This window comes from Lepisma saccharinum, chromosome 3 (assembly GCF_977018435.1).
Source record: "Lepisma saccharinum chromosome 3, izLepSacc3.1, whole genome shotgun sequence".
Taxonomy (NCBI): Eukaryota; Metazoa; Arthropoda; class Insecta; order Zygentoma; family Lepismatidae; genus Lepisma; species Lepisma saccharinum.
Genome location: NC_139231.1, coordinates 22556759 through 22584255, shown reverse-complemented (window position 1 = coordinate 22584255; position 27497 = coordinate 22556759). Strand labels below are relative to the sequence as shown.

Here is a 27497-nt window from a genome sequence, read left to right as displayed (position 1 = left end):
CAATCCGTAACACACGAATCATTACATTTTTTATATATTTTTTTCTGTTGGTTTTAGTCCACTCCACTGCTTCCTTTATTTTGGTGAACGGTACCAGATGTCTTTCCTTATTAATTGAGACGCACAACTTACTCGATACAGCTAACCTAGGGCACCGAAGGCGAAGTCTGCGCGAACCATTACCCACTTAATCGTCATTATTGCTGCCATATCCGGTTTGCTCCAACAGAAGATGTTGTCTAAGCGCAAATATATTTTAGTGGTTATCTTCCCTGATTAGAAGGAAAAATATGAAGACCGCTTTTGTTACGAAATTTTATCCTTTGTTCATATCACTATGCCCTAATGAACAACCTCTATTTCAGATAACATTAGCCACAATTATAGCTTTTGTAGTTGTGTTCGTGTACGTATGTGTGCGTGAGTGTGTGTGTGTTTGTGTACACATACGCTCCCCCCACACTTCTTACTTTGCCTCTAATTTTGTGTCATCATTCTCAATTTTCCGAGTAGTAAGGTGTTGCGATAACGTAAATACCCCCTTAAGGACAAAGCATGTGGCAACAAGGCAATGCCAGTTCTCATTGAGGCTCGTACCAGCGTACAGACTCAACGGTGCATGCTACTACATTGAAAATTCAAGCACATTATATTGAAAACCTCATATTTGCAACAACTTGACCCCCCCACTCCCCTCTTTCCATTTTTCGCCATCTGCATTAATAAAGCAGTTGTCCTATGGTGTCAGACTTTTGAGACACTCTGTAGCTAAATATACAGATTGTAAAGGATTGAACCATTATTATTTCATGGGGTTAGTCTGACACTATTTTGGATGCTACCTAGTGTTGCCCACGGGACGAGACGGGACAGGCTTTTAAAAATTCGAGACGAGACGAGATTGATCATGTGTCCCAAGACAAACTAATATTTTCGAGACGAGACAGCATTTCACAGCATTTCCACGATACGAGACAGGCCAAAGTCTCGTCTCGTGGGCAACACTAATGCTACCGTTGAGTTCGGGCATTTCCAAACCATAAGGTTTGATCTCAAACATGATCAAATAGCTGAAAGGGACAGTTTTAGATTTTTCGCGGCCTTATCTAATATTATTTGATAAAGTGTTTTTTTTATTATTTTTTATTATCATAATACAGTTATAAACTGGAAATTAGGTGAAAATAAGATGTCATAAATGATAAATAACTGCAATGACCTAACATGTTCCAGGAATAAAATCTTCGTCAAAACCGCCATTTTGAAGACGCCATTACAGACAAACGAGGGCTTAAAAACTTTAGGTCTGGGGCTTTTTAAGTTCGGAAATTAATGTAGTATCGCCTACCCCCCAAAAGCATGTTCTCCGCCGGATATTTTCGGGCGTTCCGACTCCACTATTCAGAGCTTACTTCATAATATTTTCGTTCAGACATGTGGCTTATTCTAGCACTTAAACCCAATTGTAACAAAGTATTGAAAAAGTAAAATAATAATGTTCTACATATTTACTGCTAATAGTCAGCAAGAACGACGGAACAAAAATCATATTTCAACAGCGTAAATTTTCCTATCTGTATAATAAACAAATATAAGTGAATACAAAAAAAAATGATGGCACTTGTTGTTGGCAGAATAACTATGTTGACAATATCGCTAGTCTCACTAAACGTACAAGCAAAAAGTGACAATGTTTTGGTGGAGAAGACAATAGGCACTACTGGAATCATTTCTTGAGGATACAAGGCACTTTTCTTTGTATTATTAAAATGACTTAGTTTTGTTGGAATCAGATATTTGGCATATATTATATCATTGGTGTCGAGTAGGGGGGCGTGTGGGGGGTCATTTTCCACAGTTCTTGCCCTGCATTATAGCCCCTTGATACTAAACCTTGTCCATCAAGAGAAAGAAAACTGTCTTTGACCCCTCCTCTCAGTTTTGGCACGCAATCGCCGCCAGTGCATTATGTACACAAAGAAAATTGGCACTCACGTTAACTTTCGGACTACATCCGCAAATGGGGGAAAGATAATATGAACAGCACCCAAGTGCAGAATTAAAATTACCTACATTCATTAAAAACATTTAGTACAGTCTTGATTTTCGGTACAGATACATTTAAAAATGCAGCCCTACAATATCGATTTTACTGTAAATTAACCTTTGCCGGCTGCCAAGTATGAGAAAACTACTCTACATTTTTCTATTCTTTCCTTTTTCTTGGTACAAGAAGATATAAGTTTTGTTTTTCTTTAAAACCTGCAATTTTAAGTATTGTACGTATATGTAATGTATCCTTAAGGAAAATAAATAAATATCTTACGTATTTCTATTACAAATGCGAATGGGCTGGCTCGGGGCTCCCTGATGCGAGTGGCCTTGGGCGAGTGCCCCCTCTCACCCTTGCAAAGCCTGCTCTGCCTCAACCCAGGGCCGGATTAAGGTGGGTGCTATTGATGCTGCAGCATTAGGTCCATTCATAGGACCAGATGAAAACAGACGAGAATTTTCCGAAAGCTGAACAGTTTTCTTTTGCTATATTAACCTGAAAATAAATCTTAAAATGAAATTCGGAGCCCCAATTTCTGACGTCTAGATACAGGTAGTAAAATTTTCACCTTGAAAGTTAGTTGTATACAAAAAAAATCGACGGTATGCAGCATCAAGCCCAATTTCGTCTTAACCCGGCCCTGCCTCAACCTACTGGCCAAGTTCCACTTATTCAATGTATTCACGAAGAAGAATCATCCTTGATGGCCTCACATGGCATTCAGACCCTGTTGTCCTGTATTTACTGCAAAATGTATGAGGTGATTTTTAGCGCTCGTTTTGCCATGGTTTAGTTATTTTTCTTATTTGTTTTTGGCAACACTGCTTGAGACCCAACTACGAGTGTGTGTTCACGTCACGGTCGCAGTAGTCGAGAGAGTGTGCTTCGTTACTTGAAGAAATCCAAATTTTAATTCAATAATTGTGCTGCTAGAAGTGATTAATTTTAAGTGTGAATTGAATTAATCGTTAGTATAAAACAATTCGTTTCTAGTTTCGACCCTATTCCTTGTGCAGAAGTGATACTTGTTAAGCAAGAACATCGAGCTTACAAACAAGGTAAGGCATTGACACACCTACAACGGAATATGGCGTATGGAGCATGCTTGAAACTAATGCTAGGCGTATATGTGTGCAACGGCAATAAATTTTGATATTTTACAGTGGCCACTGTGGAAAAGACTGAAATGACATTAGAGAGTGTTGAATCAGCCATTTTCCTCCGGATGGGATATCAAACTTCACGGGGAAGGGTGTAATAGGCATCAAATTATTATAATATTAATAAAATAATACTAATATTTTAAAATTCCTGCGCGGCTCATGTGTAACTAAATTTAATTAAGCGTAATTAGGGATAATGAACTATCATTTTAAGAATGAGATTATGAGAATATATACAACAATATAATAATTTGAAAAGAGCCCCACCCCTAATGCGATTAAGATAGAACCAATTGTTTCAGACTCATGCTTGCTGTAAGGGGAGACGGGGGTGAGTTGATCATGATTTTATGCCTACATTTTTGCAGCTCTTAAAAATGACTATCTGCTATTAATGAAATGAAATATCTGTAGTTTCCTCGACCACCATGCATTTTTATTTCACCGTGCTCCTAAAACTTGTAAAGTTATTGCTTGTTTTTTCGAAGCGTGTCGGCATTGCCAATTCACCACGTATATGGGGGTGAGTTGACTATGTGGGGTCAGATGACAATATGTGAAATATTGTTCCCCTCATATCGTTGGGAATATTTTATTTCAAATAAAAATTACACATCACAGATATGTGTTCAAATAAAAACTATAATATGAAACACAAATGTTCCAAACTGCAAAAAAGAAAATAAACAGAGAAGAGTTTACTCCAAGTCAGGGGCGGCGCCAGAAATTTTCGACCTGATGGGCAGAAGCTCTTTATTTATTGATAGATTAGGGTGGGAAGTATAAATGTAAGACCATATATAGTATGTAAGACGTATGTATCCCACACTCTCTTACACTCCCGATTTTCCTCTTACTTCTTTTCCCTTTCCTTTCCTTTTCTTGTTTTCCTCTTTATTCCTTTCTAATTTATTGTCACATCTTGTTCCATTTCCTTTCGCCTTGCCTCTGATGGACACATTTATTTCAAGGAAGTGTTTACCCATGCGCAGCCGTACATTCTAATCCAATTCTTTAATGTAACATTATTTTAATACAGTGAAATAAATGTGAATTAGGTTTAAGCTTGTGTTGCAAATACAAGGCATATACTTGATTTTATGTATTCGGTGACAATGATAGAAAGTGCGATGGTAGACAATCGTGAAGTTTCTCGTAATTGAAATGCATGTTCCTGAGCACAGTATTTTTATCGTATGAGTTTTTGACTGAAAGAGTTTTCTTACCCCTGGGGGGTCACTTTTCTTAGCTTACAAGGTTTGTACGTACAACTGAGAAATCTATCTGAATGTTTGTAGTAGCTTTGATTGGGTGCCAACATAACAAGGACAAGGACAATATACTTTTTCTTGCTTAGCATAAAGAGGCCATAGTGCGGGAGCAAAAAGTGGCAAAATGTGGCGGGGAACTGCATCTCCCCACTTCCCGGTCCTCCTAATCGCCGCCACTGAATGTTTGAATTAAGATGAACGTGTTATTATGAATGATTTAAAACACACACATTTTCCATGAAGTATTCCTAGGCTAATGAAAGGCTATTGTGACAAAATACCACTCATAAGTAATAAACAAGTAAATTTATTCAGAATTGAAGAGATATTTAGCATTAGCTAAGTTTTTCCTGTATGTATGCGTTGTAGAATTATTTTCCTGTAGTTTACGGTTATTTCAAGCATAAGAAAACAGTGTTTCGTTTTGACGTTTCAGGAGAACACACGCTCCCTTCATCAGACATTTATTTTCATTTTGACTAAAGATACAGTTATAACAATGGTTAACAATTTTTAAACAAAATAATCCGTTTATAATGGATGTTGTCAATGTTACATTGTTGTAATGTAGCAACTTAACTGTGAAAAGATGCAGTCTGTTATATTTTTATTTCAGATAAAAAAAATTGATCACATTTTTTTAAATTCAAAATTATGAATTCCAAATATGATCAGGTAATTCAAAGTCATCATTGTTTTTCACAAAGTCTCTTGATGTTTTCTGTTATATTATATTTTAAGGATGGTGTCTTACTCCATTTGTGAAAATGACAACTCCATACTGGATCTATGTTACCATTTTCATTATTTAATTTATTCCAGTGTTCTTCTGAAATGATCGAAGCTTCTCAGACATTCAACTCTATGTTTCTTGTCAATCTTTTTAAAACCCTTCTCTTTATAATCAAATGCTTCTCTTCGATGACATGAGCTAACAAACCTGTTCTTGGGATTAGAGTTATAATGTCCAAATCGTGTTCACGCCATCTTATTGCCATTTTCCTCGCTGTTTGTCCTACATAATCCTTTGAACATGAACAACTTATATATTCCTGTGGTTTCCAAATCTGGTAAAGAGTTTCTCATTTTGATTTCATTAAATGTACATTCCAAACTTCTTGGTGATCTAAAAACAATTTTGAAATTAAATCTTCTAAAAATGTTGGCAATTTTATGTGATAATCCCTTGTGGAATGGAATGCACAGAAATTTGTTTTCAACAGATTTTTCATCTTTGTCTGTATTTCTCTTTCCTTTAGTTTTCTTGCAACTTGTTTTTTGATTTGGTTTATTCTGTTAGTGTGAAAGCCATTTTCGTTTGCTATATTAAAAAGCCTTTCTTCTTCATTTTTGATATCATTATTTGAACATAGTCTTTGTGCTCTCAGGAAAATATAAATAAAAATATATTATCCATTGTTGTACGTGAATGTTCTGAATTGGCATGGATGTATTTTTCCCCTGCTAATTTTTCCTATGGACTGATGTTTGAATCGTTGTGTCAGTTATCTTAATTTGCAGATCAAGGAAAGAAATTACATTGTTATTCATGGATTCGCAAGTGAATTTTATGCGACGATGTGATTCATTTAACAACTTAAATACGTCCATGATGTGTTCTCATTTTTAGCAATAATTAGCACATCATCTACATTTCTCATGTAGAGTATGATATCCGCAACTATCTCATTAACGATTGGAGATTCTATGTAATGAAGGAAAATGCTGGAGATGATTCCGGATACTGGGTTTCCCATTGATAGACCATTACCTTGTTGATAGATTTTGCCATCAAATATAAAGTAATTGTAATTTGCACATACAGTAAACCAGCGAACCATTTCCCATGATTCTAATGGGTTAATCTTCATCTCAATAAGCCATCTGTGTAATGCATCTGTGGCACCTTCTATTGGGACAATAGGATATAAATTTTCAACATCAAAACTTGCAATACGATACTCATTATTCCAAACAATATTTTATAGTTTCTGTTTCACATCATATGCATTTTTAGCATTAAATGGTGTTTGTTGTTTAATTATAGCAAGCCGTTCAACTAAATATTTTGATAGTTTGTATTTAGGATGTGTGAAAGTTGCAATGATGGGTCGTATTGGAGTTCCCGGATTGTGAGTTTTTGGTAGTCCAAAGTCAATCGGCAGGGTTGAATTTTCGAAGAGAGTTTTTTCTTCTTTTCTCTTGGTATCGTGATACTGCTTTCAATGACTTTCTTTATCTCATTTATTATTTTATTTATAGGGTTTTGAGAACTTTTTGTGAAATTGTTTACTTTGAAACATTCTTCCATTTTTTCTTTATAGTCCTTAATTCGGATAAGGACAGGTTTATTTTCCTTGTCCGATTTTATTACTCCCTCTGTCCCATAATTATAGTCCAGAATGCCAAAATGGTAGTACAGGAATGACAGACGAAGAGGCAGATGGAAAGCACAATTTGAACTGATCCTTGAGTAATAAAGTTGTATGACTCATTTCCGTGTTTCATGTTCTTCTTCTGTATACACCAATGTCACAGTTTGCATATCGGGCAATTATTATGAGACAACAAACAAAGGTGTACCTCACAATAATTATGGGACAGAGGGAGTAAGAAAATGTCGTTTTCTCTCAACCATATCTTGAAACTATGAACTTTTTCCCCCAACCTTATATTATTTTTCTCCCGTTCTGTGTATTTTGGACCTCTGTTATTTCTTCTGTTGTATTCAAAACGTAACCGTTCCTCAAGAGCATAATGTGTGAGAATTCGTAATTTTCTCTTTTTCTCCTCATCATCTAAGAAATTCAGTGCTTTTTCTATTGAAATCACAAAATCTAACTTGTGTATATAAGCACTACCTACTGAAAATTTCATTCCGAATTGAAAAATTTCTATATACTCATCATGTACCTAAATATCCGTAAGATTTATAAATAATATGTTGTCAATTTTCTTAGTTTCTATCTTACCAGTGACATCAACTGTTTCCCTTCTTTCATTGTTGTTGTATTTAACTCCTTCCTCCTGAATTAGCTGGTAGAATTTTCTATCAAGTCTCCATTCTGAAAGCTTGTTGTAGTGTTCTACAACTTGTTGTGTATGTAGCTCTGTTTACTTTATGCCATATGTGTGGATGCAAAGAATTTGACAATGTTATGTGAAGATCACATGTATTTCTAGAAAGGCCGTCCAATTCTGAGTTCGAGTTCCTAATTAGTCGTACTATCATTAACATTTGTAGTTTTCCTTTAAATTCACTGGTGTAGGTATTACGAGTTCTAACTTTCCACTTCAAAAAATTTGGCACTACATTGTTTAACTTGCATCTTCTCAAAAATCTGATTCTCTGAAGTGTTGTTTGAATCTTGATTTGATATTTCTGGAATGTATGTACGTCTCTCCTCGTAATAGATGAATAATAGTTTTTATTATATGTACGCATTGCTGCATTGTAGAATTATTTTCCTGTAGTTTACGGTTATTACAAACATAAGAAAACAGTGTTTCGTTTTGACGTTTCAGGAGAACACACGCTCCCTTCATCAGACATTTATTTTCATTTTGACTAAAGATACAGTTATAAAAATGGTTAGCAATTTTTAAACAAAATTAATCCGTTATATAATGGATGTTGTCAATGTTACATTGTTGTAATATATCAACTTAACTGTGAAAAGATGCAGTCTGTTATATTTCTATTTCAGATAAAAAAAATTGATCACATTTTTTAAAATTCAAAATTATGAATTCCAAATATGATCTGGTAATTCAAAGTCATCATTGTTTTTCACAAAGTCTCTTGATGTTTTCTGTTATATTATATTTTAAGGATGGTGTCTTACTCCATTTGTGAAAATGACAACTCCATACTGGATCTATGTTACCATTTTCATTATTTAATTTATTCCAGTGTTCTTCTGCAATGATCGAAGCTTCCCAGACATTCAACTCTATGTTTCTTGTCAATCTTTTTAAAACCCTTCTCTTTATAATCAAATGCTTCTCTTTGATGATATGAGCTAACAAACCTGTTCTTTGGATTAGAGTTATAATGTCCAAATCGTGTTCATGCCATCTTATTGCCATTTTCCTCGCTGTTTGTCCTACGTAATCCTTTGAACATGAACAACTTATATATTCCTGTGGTTTCCACATCTGGTAGAGAGTTTCTCATTTTGAATTCATTAAATGTACATTCCAAACTTCTTAGTGATCTAAAAACAATTTTGAAATTAAATCTTCTAAAAATGTTGGCAATTTTATGTGATAATCCCTTGTGGAATGGAATGCACACAAATTTATTTTCAACAGATTTTTCATCTTTGTCTGTATTTCTCTTTTCCTTTAGTTTTCTTGCAACTTGTTTTCTTGATTTGGTTTATTCTGTTACTGTGAAAGCCAATTTCTTTTGCTATATTTAAAAGCCTTTCTTTTTCATTTTTGATATCATTATTAGAACATAGTCTTTGTGCTCTCAGGAAAATATAAATAAAAATGTATTATCCATTGTTGTACGTGAATGTTCTGAATTGGCATGGATGTATTTTCCCCTGCTAATATATTCCTATGGACTGATGTTTGAATTGTTGTGTCAGTTGTCTTAATTTTCAGATTAAGGAAAGAAATTACATTGTTATTCATGGATTCGCAAGTGAATTTTATGCGACAATGTGATTCATTTAACAATTTAAATACATCCATGATGTTGTTCTGATTTTAAAAAGATTGACGGGAGACATAGAGTTGAATGTCTGGGAAGCTTCGTTCATTGCAGAAGAACACTGGAATATATTTAAATAATGAAAATGGTAACATAGATCCAGTATGGAGTTGTCATTTTCACAAATGGAGTAAGCCACAATCTTTAAAATTTATTATAACAGAAAACACCAAGGTACGTTTTGAAATCAATGATGACTTTTAATTACCTGATGGTATTTGGGATTCATAATATTAAATAAAAAATAATGTGATCATTTTTTTTATCTGAAATAAATATAAAACAGACTGCTTCTGTTCACAGTTTAAGTTGCTATATTACAACAATGTAACATTGACAACATCCATTATATAACTAACCATTGTTATAATTGTATCTTTAGTCAAAATGAAAATAAATATCTGATGAAGAGAGCGTGTGTTCTCCTGAAACGTCACAAGGAAAAACTGTTTTCTTATGCTTGTAATAACCGTAAACTACAGGAAAATAATATTAGCTAAGTTGCTATACGTTTTCTGAACTGTCATGTTACTAATGCGGGAGAAGCAATACACGTATGGTTACATGAACATAACAAAATTATTTAGGGGACAAGGAATTCATTAAAGTTGATCACCGTGCCACTAATAATTCATCTATGTTTCATAGAAGACTTGGGTTTTATGGTGTAACCATTTTGATCACACTGTTCTATTATGTGCAGCATACCCTGGAAACGTTTTTCTTTCAGGGCTACGAGTCCCTTGTGCTTGGAACCACTGCCAAAGTGGATTTGTATTTTAAGTGTCAGCATGTGTTTGTTTTGCGCTCCTTTACTTTACTTTCTTCTAATCACCATTGAACCTTACCGTCGTCATTATCAAAATTAGCAGAAAAATGACTTTAAATAAAACAAATCAACCACAAGTTACTCTTCCAAAAATGGAGAAAGATAGAATGTTGAGGTAGTAGTTTCAATTGCACAGCGTTTCATTAGTGGATCAAGGCAGCTAATTTCGTGAACAATGACGTTATTTTCCGAAAGTCTCAAATATTTGTCTGAGACAATCACCCTCTTAAAATGGACGCCTCTTCTGTGGTGATAAAATGCCACGTTTGGTGCGAGTTCGTTCTGTATATTTTCCCCAATGGTATAACGCTGTCGCATTATATTGAAGAGGTCTTGTGTTCGACTCCCCCCTCCTCTGGTGGAAGCACAATGCACACTGGTTCGGATTACACGTTAAACTGTAGGTTTATTCCCGATTAGCCTATCTGAGCATAAATGTGGGCTTAAAGACAAACTCACAAAAACGTCTTCTGGATACTTTGTGACGTAACTTTTTTTCTTTACTTCAGCTGCATCTACAGATTCTGTTGACATTTTCGGTTGATTCATGTGGCAACATTTATGTGTGGGACGAGGATTTCTAAATAGTATAAGCCACTCATTAGCAATTGAATAATTCTCTAGGTTTTTCATACATAACTGGTTTATTAAAATTTATCCACTTCAATATTGTAGTGATTATTGTGATTCCTTCTTATTAGGAGAATGAATATGAAGTTGATATTTCGCATACCTTATTGATATTTGAAGATAAGAGGGATATCAAAATTGTAATGAAATAAAAAAGGGACACTTTTGAAATTTCAATGCAGAGCTAATTAAAACTATATTATACTCTCTAGCATACTTAAACCCGAAGGTTTATGGCGGCAGCAACACAATCCTTCCATCTGTCCCTATTCGGGCAAGATCAATTCAATCTTTCCAATCCTTGCCGATTTCCTTCAGGTCCATCTCAACTTTATCCCTCCATCCTCGTCTTGGCCTTTCTACTGGTCTCTTACCATCAGGTTTCCCAACAAGAATCCTGTAAACTATTCTTTCCACTGCCATTCGTGTCACATGGTCCGTCCATCTAAGTTTTCTTGATTAAATTATTGTAATAATAATTAAAAAGTCGAAATAATGTATTGTGTTGCCGGAGGAAGTAACGCTAAGATGATGTTTTTATTTGTTTATTTGGAGATTATTTTAACCATACCCAAGGCGGGATTTTTATACGTATTTGGAGGCCCGGAGCTGCAGTCCTCAAGTTCACCATAAATTCTGATCTAATCTTGATCATACCCTGCATAATTTTGAGCCTCCTAAGCCTACTAACTGCTTTTATTCATGTAAGTACAGATTTTGTTTCAATAGCTCTAGTAATTAATTTCACTTTCTAATAACAAAATTGACTTTTTATGGCTTGATAATATGTGAACATTTTTAGCATAGATAATATTCGCAAGTAAAATATGGCTACATGTTATGAACACCAGAATACACTCATTTATTGAATCATTCATATATCTCCACGTATATGTAATTATTGAATTTGATTGGGTGGGCAATCGAGTGGGCACATCCACCCCTGTCGCTGTGCCTCCTCCAAGTTTTACCCAGTGCTATTTTTTTTTTTAAAAATATCAGAAAACAAATGCAATAGGCTGTCCTTTATTCTGATCGAATATAGGATTATTACAAACAAGATGTCTTTATAGTGAGCTAGTTTTGATGAAACAATTAATTGAAGGACAAGTTTCTCAATACGACTACAGTAGGCTGCATAATTGCATTTACAATGATTCGTCAGAATCACAGTTTTTACTTCCTTCATTTGTTTTACATAGACATTTATTATATTTATATATCTACAGCTTCATTTGTACATATTTCTGCTCACAAAGTTCTAAAACCTTCGCAATGTATAAATACAGGGTGGTCCAAAAGTGCGGAACGGGCCGAATAAAACCGAATGCATGCGGTTATTGAAATTCTATATGTGTACATGAAGTTTGGGGATGGGGGAAAAACCTACCGAACCGCTTTTGAAACATGGTCGCCATCTTGAAAGCCGCCATCTTGGTTCGAGATAACTTTTTTTCAATGGGAACCTAGGCATGTGAACATGGAATTACACTGGAAAAAGCTCATAAACACAATGGTAGCGTTACATTTTTGAAAAAACGATGCCATTTGTGCCTTTTCAGAATCCTCATAATGGAAGCACGACTCACACCAGTAACAGCAGCATGACTACGAGTACTACAGCGCGGACTCAACGTAACTGCCGCCAACACAGCTGTTGATGTCGCATCATCTGTGGCTACCTTAGGCCCAGGGGTGCCCGCCCACAGGGGTGGATTGTGGCGCAGATTGCGCCATCGAATTTTTTTTTGTGGGGATTTTTTCCTTAATATAAAATTTAACATATATATATATTATTTTCAAAGTAAATGTAAAGACGTTTACACCTTACACCATATTTAATCCATTAGATGAAGAAAATGAAGTATTTACAGGCAGCGATGATGCCCGCAGGTGGGTTTGTGAACTCACGTTATGTCCAAGCAACTTATTTTTTTTGTGGGGGGGGAACGATTTTTTGTGATGGAAATTTGATGTGAAACAGTAGGTATAGCATTTGGCACACGTTGAATTACGTTATTAACTATCCATTGCTGTTAACTAAATAGCAAATTCTAGACTGCCAAGGAAACTGTAACGGGTAATATTATTATTAAGGAAGTGGTGATATCCAACTCTTACACATTGGGTATTGAATCGACACGTGGATTCTGGTGGGGGATTGAGGATTGAACGTTGGGGGAGGGGGGCAATATTCGGCTATTGAATATCATTGTTAAATCTTAGATTATCGTGGTAATTTTAAGGGGGGATGAGCATTAAATTTGGGGGGATATCCAACTCTTGTGTATTAATATTACGTCTGATATTGTAGCGGAAAATGTGGTTTGGAATTTTTTTTTCTTTTGGAGGGAGTAATATCTAGATTTAAGGATTGAATATTAAGTTTGAGGCGAGGAGATATGGAGCTCTTAATAAAGTGTAAAATCTTAGATTTTAGATTAGGGTTCGAACATTATATTTGTGGACTATATTTAGCGATATGGTATGCGCACGTTTCGGCGCCGAATATGGGAAAAGAGTAAATATCGAGGGACCCTATAAAAGTATTGAAGGCCCATTAAATTAATATTCTTGCAAGCCTGCAAAGAAATGAATATAAAAAATGTCTTGCTCGCTTCGCCTGCAATATTGCGTTACAAAAATGTGTGTCTGGCATTTTCGTGAGACGATATGAACAATTATACTGTAGCTGCATTACAAGACATAAACAATATTCTCGACATTTGTTAATAATATAATTTCTTAAAATAGTATAATGTTTAGTGTCGGTATACTGCTTAATTTAACGCAGGTGAATCTGTTTGATCATATAGTTCTATTAGCAATATTATTCTATTATTGATTCCCTGCTATGCTGCAATAGTTGTACTAATTGTGTACTTCATAGTTCATAGTAATGCCTTGCATATTACTCGATAAAACAGAAAAGTAAATAGTGTTAAATTCGCATTTCTAACTTATTGTTGCAGGGTAATTTTGCTTTAGCAAGTGAAATTTGCACTTAAGATGAAATCCATGTAATTATTGCTATGGATTACTAAAAAATGTAATTACCGCAAGCAGAGGGAAGGAGAGGCTTCTGTAATTTTCGATCTTAAGTTGTGTAAGACTTTGTGTTAAATACCCAAATTGTGGGTTATTGAAATTTTGTTCTCCAACCACAAACACTGTGTAAATACATATTTATATAACTATTACACTTGAGATTGCTATCTTTCCATTATTTCGAAAATTTGAACCATTAACAAATATGGACAGCTTAACAGACTATTGTATTACAATAAAATGAATTATTACGTACTCACCAAACTATATTTAGGGGTAATGCATCCACGGTCTAGCTGGGGAATGGAAACCTCTGTATCGGGCAGATCAAGTATCGTGTTCAATAAGCTTAAAATAAACGTTACTTTCAGTAGACACGCTATCGTAATTAAATACTTCTAACTTCATGTGGATTCCCACATGATTTGCGGGGGGCGCCTGACAATATTTGGGAGGGATTTCGCCATTGACATTGGGGGGATGGGCACCCCTGCTTAGGCCTACCTGATTTGCGCCTATTTGCAACAGATCCAGTCTCTCTGAACTTAGCGATCAGTTTCCCACAGTGCTGTCAACACTGGGAGCTCGTTCTGAATGGCGCTGATTGAACTCATCGGCGATGACTTTCGTGCTTCTTTCCCCACATATCCGGATGATTTCCACGCGTTCTGCTTGTGTGAGCTCTATTTCTTAGTGCACCTGCAACAATTGAGAGAAACCGTTGAAAACACTTCTTTAACATTGTAGCATGAACATGAATAAAGTTTTGCAAAAATGAATGCTACCATCGTGTCTGCGAGCGTTTTCCATGCAATTTCATGTCACATACCTAGGTTCCCATTTGAAAAAAGTGATCTCGATCCAAGATGGCGACCATATTTCAAAAGCGGTTCGGAAGGTTTTTCCCCATCCCCAAACGGCATGTGGCTACACATATAACATTTCAATAACAGCATGCATTTCCGTTTTATTCGGCCCGTTCCGCACTTTTGAACCACCCTGTATAATAATTATATTTAGGCTATATGTGTGGTAAATACTTGCATTGTAATTATATTATATATTTTCAAACAGAAAATAATACAAGCAAAGAAGAACATCTTTGGGGCAAGCGTGTGAGGAAACAAATAACCATTTGGTGGTTGGAGTAGACAATATCGCCAATTCACCCCGATCGCCATATTGGAATTTCTGGTGATATAGCTGCTAAACAATGCAGTTTCAAAATGTCGCAACATGTAGTATCCATACAACATATCACAGTCTTCTCGATAGCCTTACCATGAACTATATGCTTAGTTACTTGAAAAACATATAAGATAAGATTCTTTTTTGTTAGGAAAGTTCTTTGATAATTACGAGAAGTTACACGATTTCGTATTTTTTGTGCGTGTTATTTATTTCTCAAATAGCAGAACTTCAGTGTGCATAGCGATCTCTTTTCCCCGATGCACACAAATTGAACACTCAGTAGAAGTCTCTAATATCTGTGCATCGAGAAAAAGTAAAAATGTCGAAAGAACTGTTTATCAACAAAATGTTAGCTCTTTACGGAAAGGATTAAGGTGAATCCAGTTTCTATTTAAATAGTTGTCTCAAGCCTCAACTTGGTACCAACGCCAAAGTAATTTCAACTTTATGATTTGCATAAAAACAACAACAATAATAAATTTAAAATATATGTTCCTGGAAAGATATGAGATCTTAAGTGTCCGAGAAAAAATCCTGCGGCACCCTCGCATGCATGTGTGATCTTATTTTCTTTGTTTTCAACATCGCACCCCATAAATTTCATCCCGCACCCCCTCAGCATCCCTAAATGATTAAAGTTGGCACCACCGATGGGTGCCAGGGAAGTGGGGATTCTTCTAATACATTTATTTTCGGTAGGTAGGGCACACACTAAATGCGCCCCTATTTCGTGCCCATCATCACAATAAAGCAGTGAGATGGAATGACGTTCTTCTTTGCCCGACTAAACATTCTTCAAGGCTTTTGCCCTCCTAATCAGAGGGTCTGCGCACGCCTATGCTCGTTCAGTCGTTATGCAATATAAATGTAATTGTCTGATAAAGACATGTGCGTAAAAATAAGCGTGACGTAACGCGACGAAAATGCCAGCTTATGCGCCATGCCTCGCCGTTCTGAAGTCAGGCGCTATCTCGGCACTGAGGCAAACTGAATGCACTGTGACTGAATAATAATAATAATAATAATAAGGAAGTACTACAAATTTTAAATATTTTTCAGTGGTGCAGGAACAACAGATACTATTTTGAAGTTATTTAATTTATACTAAAGAAACCGGCTTGTCAAACATTGAACTGTTTTTTCTAGCTGGTTATGCAAAGAAAAACACATTTTCTGTGTTCAGATTGTAAATCAAATGAAAAAGAAAGTGAAAATAATTTAATTGAATTTCTACATAACTTCTATTGCTCTATGCGGTTATAACAGACCTTGCTGACCCCCTTGAAAGCACTTGGACCAAAATGTTTTTTTCTCTTTTTTATTTTGTCCTTGTTCCATTGCAGATGCAATTTACCAGTGTATTAAGTGTTGACATATTTAGTTGAGCATTTTTTAATGAACGAATCCTACGAATCTCATTCATGAACACCCGAGTTCATTAAATAGCATGTTGAGTAAACCTTAATTACCATATTTTCTTTCGAGTGAATTTCTAGCCCATGCTTTTGTTTTTCTTCTTAAACCTATCATTTTGTCAATTGTAAGATAAATATCAGCATTAACTATTCTCGTACAACGTTCTTCCTCAAACCGCTCTGCTCCTCGCAATGCTTTGTGGGAACAAAAGTAGAGCAACAAGTACGATAACGAGGATAGTGTCAGGCAAAACTAGCAGCCGAGAAGTTACAACACCACTAGTCCAAGTCCAACTGACAAATCCTGGGATCCGGATTCTCAGACCCTCTTGACGACCACGTAGCAATAGAAACGGTTAATTTTTAATATTCTGTTGCACGCTTCTTAAAAAAATTGCTGGTTTGAATGTCGGGCCAATTATATTTCTTCTTCTATTACCACTGGATACATGTATCCAATATCTCGTTGTAAGTGTCCCTTGTACACAAAGTACACATCCTTTGCCCTTGGATTTGTATTTTCAGTTGTTATTTTAAAAATTCTCACTAATTTATATGCGATTACTGTATTTATTCAATATTTTGGCCTATTTCTGATGATGTCACAGAATAATGATTTACCTGTATGTGCATATATTGTAAAACTCGTTACCGTAGGGATTATGGACTGTTTTGTTTTGGTTTTGTCTTTCAGTTCTTGGTGGTGTGGTACAGAGTTGTTAAGTTGAATTGTAAGATGCCATAATTTCACAGAAGCAACACGATTAACCCTTGTTTCCATCCTGACCAAGGCACTATATTTCAGTTAATAAAATAACAAAAAAACATCAACTTAACAACGTTACTTTGCGAGTGTATTCTTGTGTGTTTTCTTGTTAATGTTCTTTGGTTAAGAAAGTAACGTGTCAAGTTTGAAACTGGAGTCACCATCTTTTACAATGAAGAAAAACCATTATTGCGAAAATAAATAAAGAAATCATTCTGCAATTCGACATAATCCGTGAATGAATACAATGCATTTCAATGTAACTCCCCACGCTCGTTCAGAGATGGTACGACACGGACACAGGGAGCATCTACTGTTGCTTGCTTCGATACCATTACGAATCTCCATGACGCCATTGGCATTATGCTCGTGAACCCTAAAGCTGTAAAGTTAAGACACATTTTGTTGAAATAAATATCATCATCAAAAGCAGAAATGTTGTATACTCGTAGTACTATTTAACTAATACATCGATATCATTATGAATCTAATTCACCATTAAGATTCCAGATTTATATCATTTAAGATTAATCTGGTTGTAGCCCTATAGCTACATGACATTATTTGGGCAAATACCATGACCTTCACCCACCCTTTCATGCTCTTACGTTCCAGGGTGCTTATAACATCGATTTGATTTATCCCCATAGATAGTGTTGAGGCGTTTTTTGGGTCCGAAGTGTAGAAAATTCTATTTTTGGAGTAAATAGCACATGTTCAACACCAGCGGAGCGATCACGGGCATGTGTGTGTGGGGGGGGGGGGGAGGATGCGGGTATGGAAGCAGTTATTTTCCCCAGTTTCGCTAATTTTTACCCCCACACTATGGCCTTTTAATGCTAACCTTGGGCACATCAAATATCTGACTGATGCTCGCTGAGCAAGGTTTTCGCTCGTTGAGCAGACAGATCATTTACTTGACGCTGTGTGCTCATTGATAAAAATATCAGCGCCTTTGAATTATCTGTGATCAATGTGGCTGCGTCGAATGGACAAGATTTCAGTGTTGAAAAGCTGCTAATTATGGGAAAGTTGATGTGGACAAAGCTGTCGGAATTTTCATTTTGACCCTTGCACAACTTTCCAAAACTACAGTGTATATTTGGAATAAACAACATTTTCATCTTTCTTAATAAAATTACAAAACTGGAATATTATGTTACAAAAATGATATATTCTGTGGCTCAATCCTGTGGTGAGCAAGGTTCAGGGTCGCTCAGAAATCAAGTGAGTAGCGCTCTTTTGCAATGCTTATTTGGCCGTCAAGTAGCTGAGCGATCACGTTGCTCATTGAGCGCCCAAATACTTGACGTGCTCCTTGTGTACCAAGGGAAAGTTAATTGTCCTTGCCACCAGTTTTAGAACCTAGTCGCTGCCACAGTTCAAAACTACAGTAAAATTGCATTACATTGAAACTTATTTATTACTCTTTCAGGTTACAAAACACTCATCTAGAAATGCCGCTGTGGAAAGTTTGGATGGTGTTGGAATGCCCTGCGTGCAACGAGATCATGAAGCCACCAATATACGTTTGTCAAAACGGACACCACCTGTGCAGCGGATGCAAAGAGGCTGGTCTCCCTTGTCCGCTCTGCCGATCCCCTCCCTTCGCAGGCATGAGGAACTATGGGCTGGAATCCGTCGTGAGCAGCATTGTGTTACCGTGTCCTTACAGGGCGTATGGATGCCTGAGCACCATGAAACTAGACGAAAGAGATTCGCACCGAGAGAGTTGTCCCGCTCAAGTTGTGAAATGCCTCTTCATGAAGTGCGACGAACAAGTTAAGGTAACAGCACTTGTTGAACATTTGAAAACGGCTCATAATGTAATTGAAAGAATCGTTCCTGAAGTAGAGTCAGGCCAATTAGATACGTCATGGGGATTTTCGAAAATGCCAGTTGAGTGGGATCAGTGCATTAATGTTTACACCATTCCAAATTTTGCTACAATCCTTTTACAGATCCTAAAACATGAGGATGGATCTACGAGCTACTGGTTTCAGCTTCTTAGTCCTAGGGGACTGAATAGCAAATTCAATTTTGATTTGACCATGAGTGGTAAATCTGGGAAGGAGCATCTGTTCAAGGGGTCATTGAACCCGATAACAAAGAGCTACGATGAGATAAACGCTGATGGAGGTTGCTTAACTTTGAAGAAAGATGAAAGTGAAGGGACATTAGATGGGCATTTCACTAAAGAAGGAACTGGTAAAAGAAGGCACTGCTATATTACTACCTTATGGAGCGAGTCGAATGAGTCTTCTACTGATGCAGGTAAATATTTTATTTATTATCCTGCTGTCTCTCTGTCTCTGTGTGTGTGTTTGTGGGTGTGTGCACGTGAGTGTAGGCCTTTATCAGACAATAATATATTGACGAAGGTACACTCGGAAAGAACACCCATGCCCAAACCAACCATTAGGTTGTAATGCACAGTAACTTGCAAGTCAGCAAACAAGATATACTCTGGGACGTTCATTTAGATAGCCCCCCCGCCATCACCGATTCGAACTCAAATAGTGCCAAAGGTTTGTGCAACGTTTGTGCACGAATGTACACACAAAAGTTTCGTTTGGGCACAAACGGAAAACACCGAAATTAGCAAGTCAATTTGGGGCTGTCTAAATGCCAGCCCCCCACCTCCGAGATATTAACACCTCAACTTTTGGCGTCAGCCCCCCCCCCCACCTTCTCGGATTTTCACCAAAATTGTGCCCAACGTGCTCACAAAAATTTCGTAAGTTCACAACTGGAAATCCGAAATATTAACACCTCAACTTTTGGTGTCAGCCCATGTAAAATTGTTCATACTTCATTACTGCTTTCATTTGAATATTTCATTTTCTAAGAAAATTGAGGGTGAAGCCCTTTCTGTCGCCCTGTGCGGACGCCAGTGCAGCGTACAAATTCAATATTTTAATGGTTCAGTTCTTCAAAAATTTAAAGTATTCTGACAAATATTTCGTAACCCTACAATACTTTTGTCTGATTCGAGATTTATTGACATTTAAGTTGAAAGATTGAAATAGCAGTCATTCTCTTTAAATGTACGTACATGTTGTGAGTTTGTCTTGCATGGCAACTATATTTGTTTACCAGAAATAGCTTTATTGATTTGTGATTGAACCTTATAAGCAGCATTTCTGAGAAAATTGGACGTTGATAGGTGTCACCTTGATATATCAAATCAGTGATTGAACCCTCGACTAAAGAAATCTTAAGTGGTATAACAATTAATCACCCCCAAGCCTGCTGCTTTTATTAATTAGTAGGGTCCGAAATTTTATGTTATAACATATTTTTTATTTGTCATCCGATCCAATACTGATGAAAATTATATCAATGATTAAAAATAAAGGGGGCGTTTACGGGTTCGAACCTAGCTTACTTTAATTAAGGCATGTATGTTCATTCCTGTAAATAAAATTTACATGTACCATTAGAATTAGACACGGTATTATTCATCGTGTCTACGGTCCAAAAGTTCGGCCGATGGAAAAGGACGATGAAGTTCCTTATACATCGGTCTTCATTTACTAGCCAAATTTACCACGACAATTAGGAATCAGAAATCGGAAATCAGAAATCAGAACACTGGACACTGAAACATGTTACGACATAATATTTAATGTGTTACTGTAGAGATACTTACAACGTCGCTCGCCTATTCAAGCACCATTAAGAACAACACACTATCGCTGACCCGCGATGCACCGGGTCAAAACAAGTTAGCAGCGCAGACCGCTGATGGTCGACGTTGCCCGTAAAACACTATACTCGAGCACCATTACCTAATCAGTTAAACATTAAGTTTGGAATCTCAAAGCTAGGAATCTAGACTTGGTCAAGAGAAGAGAAAACAATTTCTCTCTGACCTATAAAGGTGCTGAGACGAGACTCTTGATCTGAAAGTTTTAACTGTGAATGAATGTTCCAAAAACTGTCTCTAAGCTGTGAATATCGAACTGCTAAATCGAACTGTTAAATCGAACTGGGTCTGCTAAGTCCTTACTTCGTCTTTTCCTTCCTTCCCGGAAGAATTGTCCTTCACTCTATTGGCCGTCGAACTTTTAGCTCCGCCCACCCGTGGTCACTTCTGCATGTAAGGGCCAAAATCCTTACACTCAGGGGTGATACTCGCATAGCACAAAAACACAATAGCACCTTGTTTGAGAGCTGATCTCGAGAAAGAAAAGTATCTTGTTCTAATTAATTTTTATTGCTCACAACTCAACTTTTATTGCTCACAACCGGGACACTTCGTTAAAGTTATGCCTTCCTTGGCTGCCAAAATCCCACTGAAGCGAAGAGATACGAAGAGAAATGTTCTGGCAGGGTTGTAGTTCAAGATTCTGTACTATTTACTCTTGTCACTGAGCTGTCACTGAGCCAGACGGGCTGGCGGTGATCGTGGAAGTTATGCGTCTCGTGGGGACCACCATGTGTAGAGCAATTGTCTCGATTCTGAGTCTGGCCACCTGCAAACTCTCACGAGAACAGAGGATCTTTGTTTCCGACCAAGGGCAAAGTCTTGGTTGGGTTTTAAATTTTAAAATGCCCGAAGTTCAGCGATAGGCTCCATCTGGGCTTGAATTTACGTTGACGTGAGCCCAATTTGGATGGGACAGATATGGGAGTTTATTGCGAGGCACACTGGTTCCTTCACCTCGGAGTAGGGGCGGTGATATATGCGGGGCTTCATGGGAAAGAACGCTGGAAAGACAGCTGTCTTTTCTCAGAAAGCAGAAAAATGAAATCATGGGGGGGGGGGGGACGCGTAGAAAGACCGATGGAAATTGTAATTGGCACACCGGTTATAAAATCATCCGAAATTCACAAACTTGGATAAGGCATATTTGGACATATATTACGAATTTCGCTGTTTTACCACGTATTTCTTCAATTTTCTTTTAAAAAGACACATTTCTGAATAATTTGTAATTGTCTTGCACATAATCGGTTATTTTATAATTTATTCTTCCTCGCTAACCTAGCTGTAGCGAAACGGATAGTTTATATTATCGATTACAGGATAAGGAAATTACGGAGGAAGAAATTAAAAGCAGATGCCGTCTTTTCTTACCAACTAGAACAGAGCAATAATAACCCCTTTTATATCCTGCCATTGAAAGCCTATTGAGGAACTTTGTTCTCCGTCATTGTTGTGCGTGCACGAAAAGTACCGGAGAGGAAGTAAACGAATTTCAATTGTTCTAATTTACTTACCCTTTTTCCGCTTCCCACAAAAATAAGTTAAAAGCCCCTACTCTATCGGCAATCGGGTGCAGGAGTTTCTAGATCACTTGTCGTTTGAGCCAGGCGTGCATCACTGTGTAAGTGTAACAGTGCGATTGAATAGAATGCCATGAACAGGAACTTCTGCAGCAAGATTGTAAGTGCATTGTGGAACAGAAAGGTTTTTAGTGTAACTTGTTCTCACAAAAAAATTATAGGCTGTTTTTAAAATTCTGTATAGTCTACTTAAAATCCCCTAAAACGTGGTTTGTGTATTGATTGGTGCCACAAGATATGTGCATTGTGAAACAGAAATAATATTGAGTGTATCATGTTCTGACAAAAATTTTGTAGGTTGCTTTTCAGATTCTATATAGTTAAGATCTGCCTTAAAAAGTTGTGTGTGTCTATTGATTGCCTATATTTACCAGAGTTGTAGCGAGCTGCCAATAATGTTTTAGTTTCCACAAAGATGTAGATTTGACATAAAACTAAATTAAACTTAGGATAATTGCAGTGAACCTCACAATATTTTCAGTATTTTCCCGCTAGGCTACATTCCTCGGTTAAAGGGAATCTGACTTCATTTAATACCCCACCTCACCCTAGTTGATCTACGCTGGGAGAATATGACTTCCTATAAAATGAAAAATTCGAAAGAACTTTTGTACATTTCACTGGGAATATTTCTGCATTTTTATGGCATATTTTAAATCCTTGACATATTTTTCAATTTATATGACATCCTTTTAAATTTTTATGATATATTTACATAATATATTACAGTTTTATGGGACAAAGTCCCGAACCCTATTAATTAGTCGCTTCGCTTCACTTTTCTTTACGCTCCTGTATTTGCAGACATTTTGGCAATATTTTTTTATTACAATGATTACATGAAAACGTATGCTACTTTGAAGCTTCTAAATTAAGCTAAAACATTTATTGTAAATAATTTCCTGTCGCTTAATTTATTCAAAAGTTACAAGATAAAAACTGTAGAAAGTCCTAGAAAAAGCACCATTTTTAGATATTTTTTTCTAAAATTACGGCAAACCACTAACATTAGCAAAAAAAAATAAAAAAATAAACAACAATTTTTGTTGTACATGGGGGTGAAACTTAATTACGTATTCTGTTCCCTTCGTCTGCTTTACGACAGTAGTGACATCTACGAAAGATTTTAAGGAACTATTTTCCTTCTTTTTGCCTTCTGTTTCAATTTTCTAAAGTAGATGGCAGGTCTACGTGACAGACAGTGACTCTAACTACAACATACAATTCCTGATCCTAATTAAATGGAACGTTTTTAGGAAAGTATCCAGAAATTATCATAATTAACAACGCTTCTTTTCCGTTCCCGTTCAAGAAAGTGTCTCACGAGTTTTGAGTTTAAACCCACTTTATGGACAGATAGGGTAATCGGGACTGGCCCTGTATTTTAAAGTGGGTACTGAAACAGTATGTGCTCGAAGTGAGTGTGATCTGTGTGTGTGTGTGTGAGGGGGGATATCCCTGGCTAGGAATATTTACCCAAAGCATCCCCAACTGTCACTATTTTAATATATAGTAACATCCCACAGATAGCTTGATCAGATTCAGACACCCACAGCGAAAGCAGAAAATGTTAGCTGGGGGATGATTGGCAGAGCCTTGGAGTTAGCTAGGTTTTAATATGGTGACAAGGAGGCAATTGAGGGGAGGAGGGGTGGAGAATTTTGGCGAAAAATGCAGGCTCGACTAGGACTCGAACCTGGGTCTCTGGTATACATGCCAACCAGCCTGGCTTCGCCAGAATTTTCGTTGCCCCTGGCTCGCCACACTTTTGTGTGTGCCAAAATCTTAATGAACCGGGGGATGTTTTACGAAAATTTTGCTAGCTGGGGATATACTTTTCCCCCGCATCCCCGCTCACTTCGAGCAAATGCCCTCCAGCTAAAAATGCACTCTTCGTGCTTCCAACTGGTATCGAACCCGACATACCTTCATTACATTACCACTACGCCATCGGGGAGGCGCATAATTCCAATCGTTGTTATTTGCTGTTTGTACATAATATAAAGCATATATTACGTAGCGCTTGACATGGATATTTATTTTCATAACGAATTTACCATCCAGTACTTAGCTCACTTTCTACGGGGAGAGCTTGCAACACTGGGTCAACGCACGGGTTAGAATTTGAAATAACTATCCAGGCTGGGCGGCTTGGTCAGTTCGACAAGGATGACGACACGTTTTGTACAGAGGCTGCTTTGTTTTGGGACTCTTAAGCAACTGCAATGAGTGGGTGCTGTTTAGTGTTTAGTGCATACTTGTTATCGTAATCTACACCTGCAAGCAGTGGCGGATTAAGCTTCCTCGCCGCCCCAAGGCACAAACTTAATGTGCGCCCTTCTCAAAGGAAAAGTAGTAACTTATTTGCAGTATTTTACAGGCTAATATAAAAATTAGTGAACATACTGAAATAAAAAAACAAAGGATAAAAATCAATAACAAACAATTCATTTTCTGTATGTACTATACCTAAAATTATGTAATGTACTTACAAATTAAATTCACCACTCACCAGTCATAAAAATGAAGCCGCTTCCGCCTCACTTTGGTTGCTGTAAACTCGTGTATAAGTTCTTCAAAGTTGATGTGTCCATATAGAATATTTGAAATGTTTTTCCAGTCTGAAATGCCTTGAGTTGCGATGTTTGTCTTGCTCTTGAACAACCTGCATGATGCATAATAAACGGCACCAGTGCTGCACGAATATACCAAATAATTCGGCAAAATTGATTCGCCATTTACAAGTTTATGAAAAGAAAACACTATTATTTAAAAATCTTGTCTTACCTGCTATGAGTCTTTGCGATTTAGAAAAATAGTTTTCATCATTCTGATTAATTCCACGTCTTAGAAGAATGTCAATTGTAGACTCATTCAGACACCACTCGGCAGGATCGTCAGTAAGGAAATTTGCACTCTGTCACAATCAGGAACTCCTACGAACTGAGGGGACACTACCTCAGGTGCACCTTCTTCCTCCACTAATCCCACAATATTTTCGACATTTTGCGTTTCACAGAGTTCACTCGATGTAGCTGCTTCCACTTCAATTTTTGAACTGCTACTTGTTCCTTTTGCCTAAAAAACGTGTCCACTGTACCAATCTTTTTCTGTAAGGTTGCTTCTCTTTCACGCTTTTCGTTTGCAAGTTTACGATAAGCCGCCCCACTTAATTTTGTTCGCTTCATGCTGCCTGCTTCATAAAAAAAAAAAAAGAACACCAAATCGCAAACGCACTAACAAACTCAATGCACCAGCAAGAGAATACAGTAAGACCAAAACTAAGCCCCGCGACAGGTTAAGTTTGCAGCAGATTTTATGTATCAATCCACTCGAGAACGACACTCAGCATCCCCGTGCCAGTCTCGCCCTAACTGCTGAGCTGTTCATATCACAGACAGTGAGAAAATCCGCAGTATTGCAGCGGAACTATATTCTGCGCGCACGTTTGGGTCTATGTATGCGAAAAGTTGCTGCAAAGTTAACCTGTCCACGCGAAAGCTGCACTCACTTATCAGCAGTGTTTATGTGTTTATTTTTTTTTTAAGACTGGCATTGTTACAGATGAGAGTTTCAAACAATCAGTCTTCGTCCTGCCTGGCCATTAACAAAAGCTTAGTGGAAGATCGAGTGGTATATATTTACAAAAACAAACCAACAAAGGCTGGGCGGCTTGCATTGTCATTGTAAGCGATAAAAACCACAGCATAGGTTAAAAACAAATTGATTGGCGCCTGAAGGAGGCAGAGCAGACGAAACATTTCTTGATAACACAGAAATCCGATACATCAAGATTTCTTTCGTATGAAGCGAAAGTGTTGCAAACAGTTGATTTGAAACATTGGTTTCATAGGTCTATCACTGTGTACGTAAGACACTTTTTATTATTCTTGATATTCTGGAAAAATGATTTGCTGCCCCCAAGAGTTGCCGCCCATAAGCACGTGCCTAGTGGGCCTATTTGGTAATCCGCCACTGCCTGCAAGATAAGTTTATTATTCTGCTTGCATTGAAGGGAAAATCATAGTCACAGTAGGTTATTTAAAAGATGTATAGGAGAAGAACACTTTTGAATTTGAAATAAATCTGAGTACCTCCTAGCCCATGGTTTAAAGACTAAAGATGTGGATTAGGGTGTATCGAAAAAAACTTTTTTTCGAAATGTTAAGGTGGCTAGTGCGGAAAAGTGGCCATTTGTGACCAAAAACACGTCTGATTTTTTTCAGATTTTTTGGAGGTCGTTTAGTTTTGATAGTGATTTGGTTATGCAACACGCACAACAATTTCACAAAAATGTCATTATTTGGCCATTTCATGTCTTTTTTCAGCATTATGGTCATTTATTGTTTTGTTTATCGCAAATATGTTACATTCGTGCCTTAGGGGTGGTTTCCTATGCTGTTAACGTATGCTTTTGGTCAAAAATTGTCAATTTGAGGCTAAAAATTCCATTTTTTCTATTGACGGTTTCCAATTGGTTTCGACTTTGTGTTTTATTCGAAATTTTTCCGATATAAAAGACTAAATAAAAGATTTTGACTTTCTAATTGCTAACAGTTCCTCAATTACTGTCCAGTGCTTCGCTTATTTTCATAGCTTATTATGCTTTGAAAATAACACAAAGCTCACCACGAGGAGGTGGCTGGACTGCGAGCTCCACCCATGTTGGCAAACATAATTTTACTAAGGGGCAGGCCAAGATTTTCTTCTAGTTTTCTCCTTGAACTTTATAGTCACTTTTTGTTCGAAATGTCGGCTTATGTTCTCTAGATTCCAATTTCGCTTTGATGTAGCCATCACGTGCGCTGGCGCCGAAAACGGAAGAAGCAGCCTCTGTGATAATTTTCACAAGTCGCTCCACTCCTTGTGTGTGGCAGGGGAAGTCTTGAATTTCCGCTATTTTTTTGTTTTTAATCAACCATGTCATAGTATTGGTCTGCATTAAAATTGATGGTTGGTAAAACAAAAGTGCGAATTCTTTTGCTTTTTTTCAATCCTCTTGCTTTCGTAATTCTTTGCCAACCAAGACTTCTTATTTCTGGGTTTTGGTCGGTTATTAAAGCCAGCAGGTGATTTTCAGGATGGGCGAAGAAAGCGTTTTGTTGAATGACCCTAT

General features: G+C 37.0%; 1 protein-coding gene across 1 annotated transcript in view; it reads left to right on the top strand.

Annotated features, from left to right (window-relative positions):
* Window positions 1-3054: 3054 nt before the first annotated feature.
* Window positions 3055-27497, top strand: part of LOC145985723 (uncharacterized) — a 141538-nt gene continuing 117095 nt past the window's right edge. Inside the window, exons 1-2 of the mRNA XM_083119780.1 lie at window positions 3055-3111; window positions 18525-19363. Coding sequence (XP_082975906.1) covers window positions 18547-19363 — 817 coding nt within the window. The 5' untranslated portion in view covers window positions 3055-3111; window positions 18525-18546. The remainder of the gene's footprint in view (window positions 3112-18524; window positions 19364-27497) is intronic.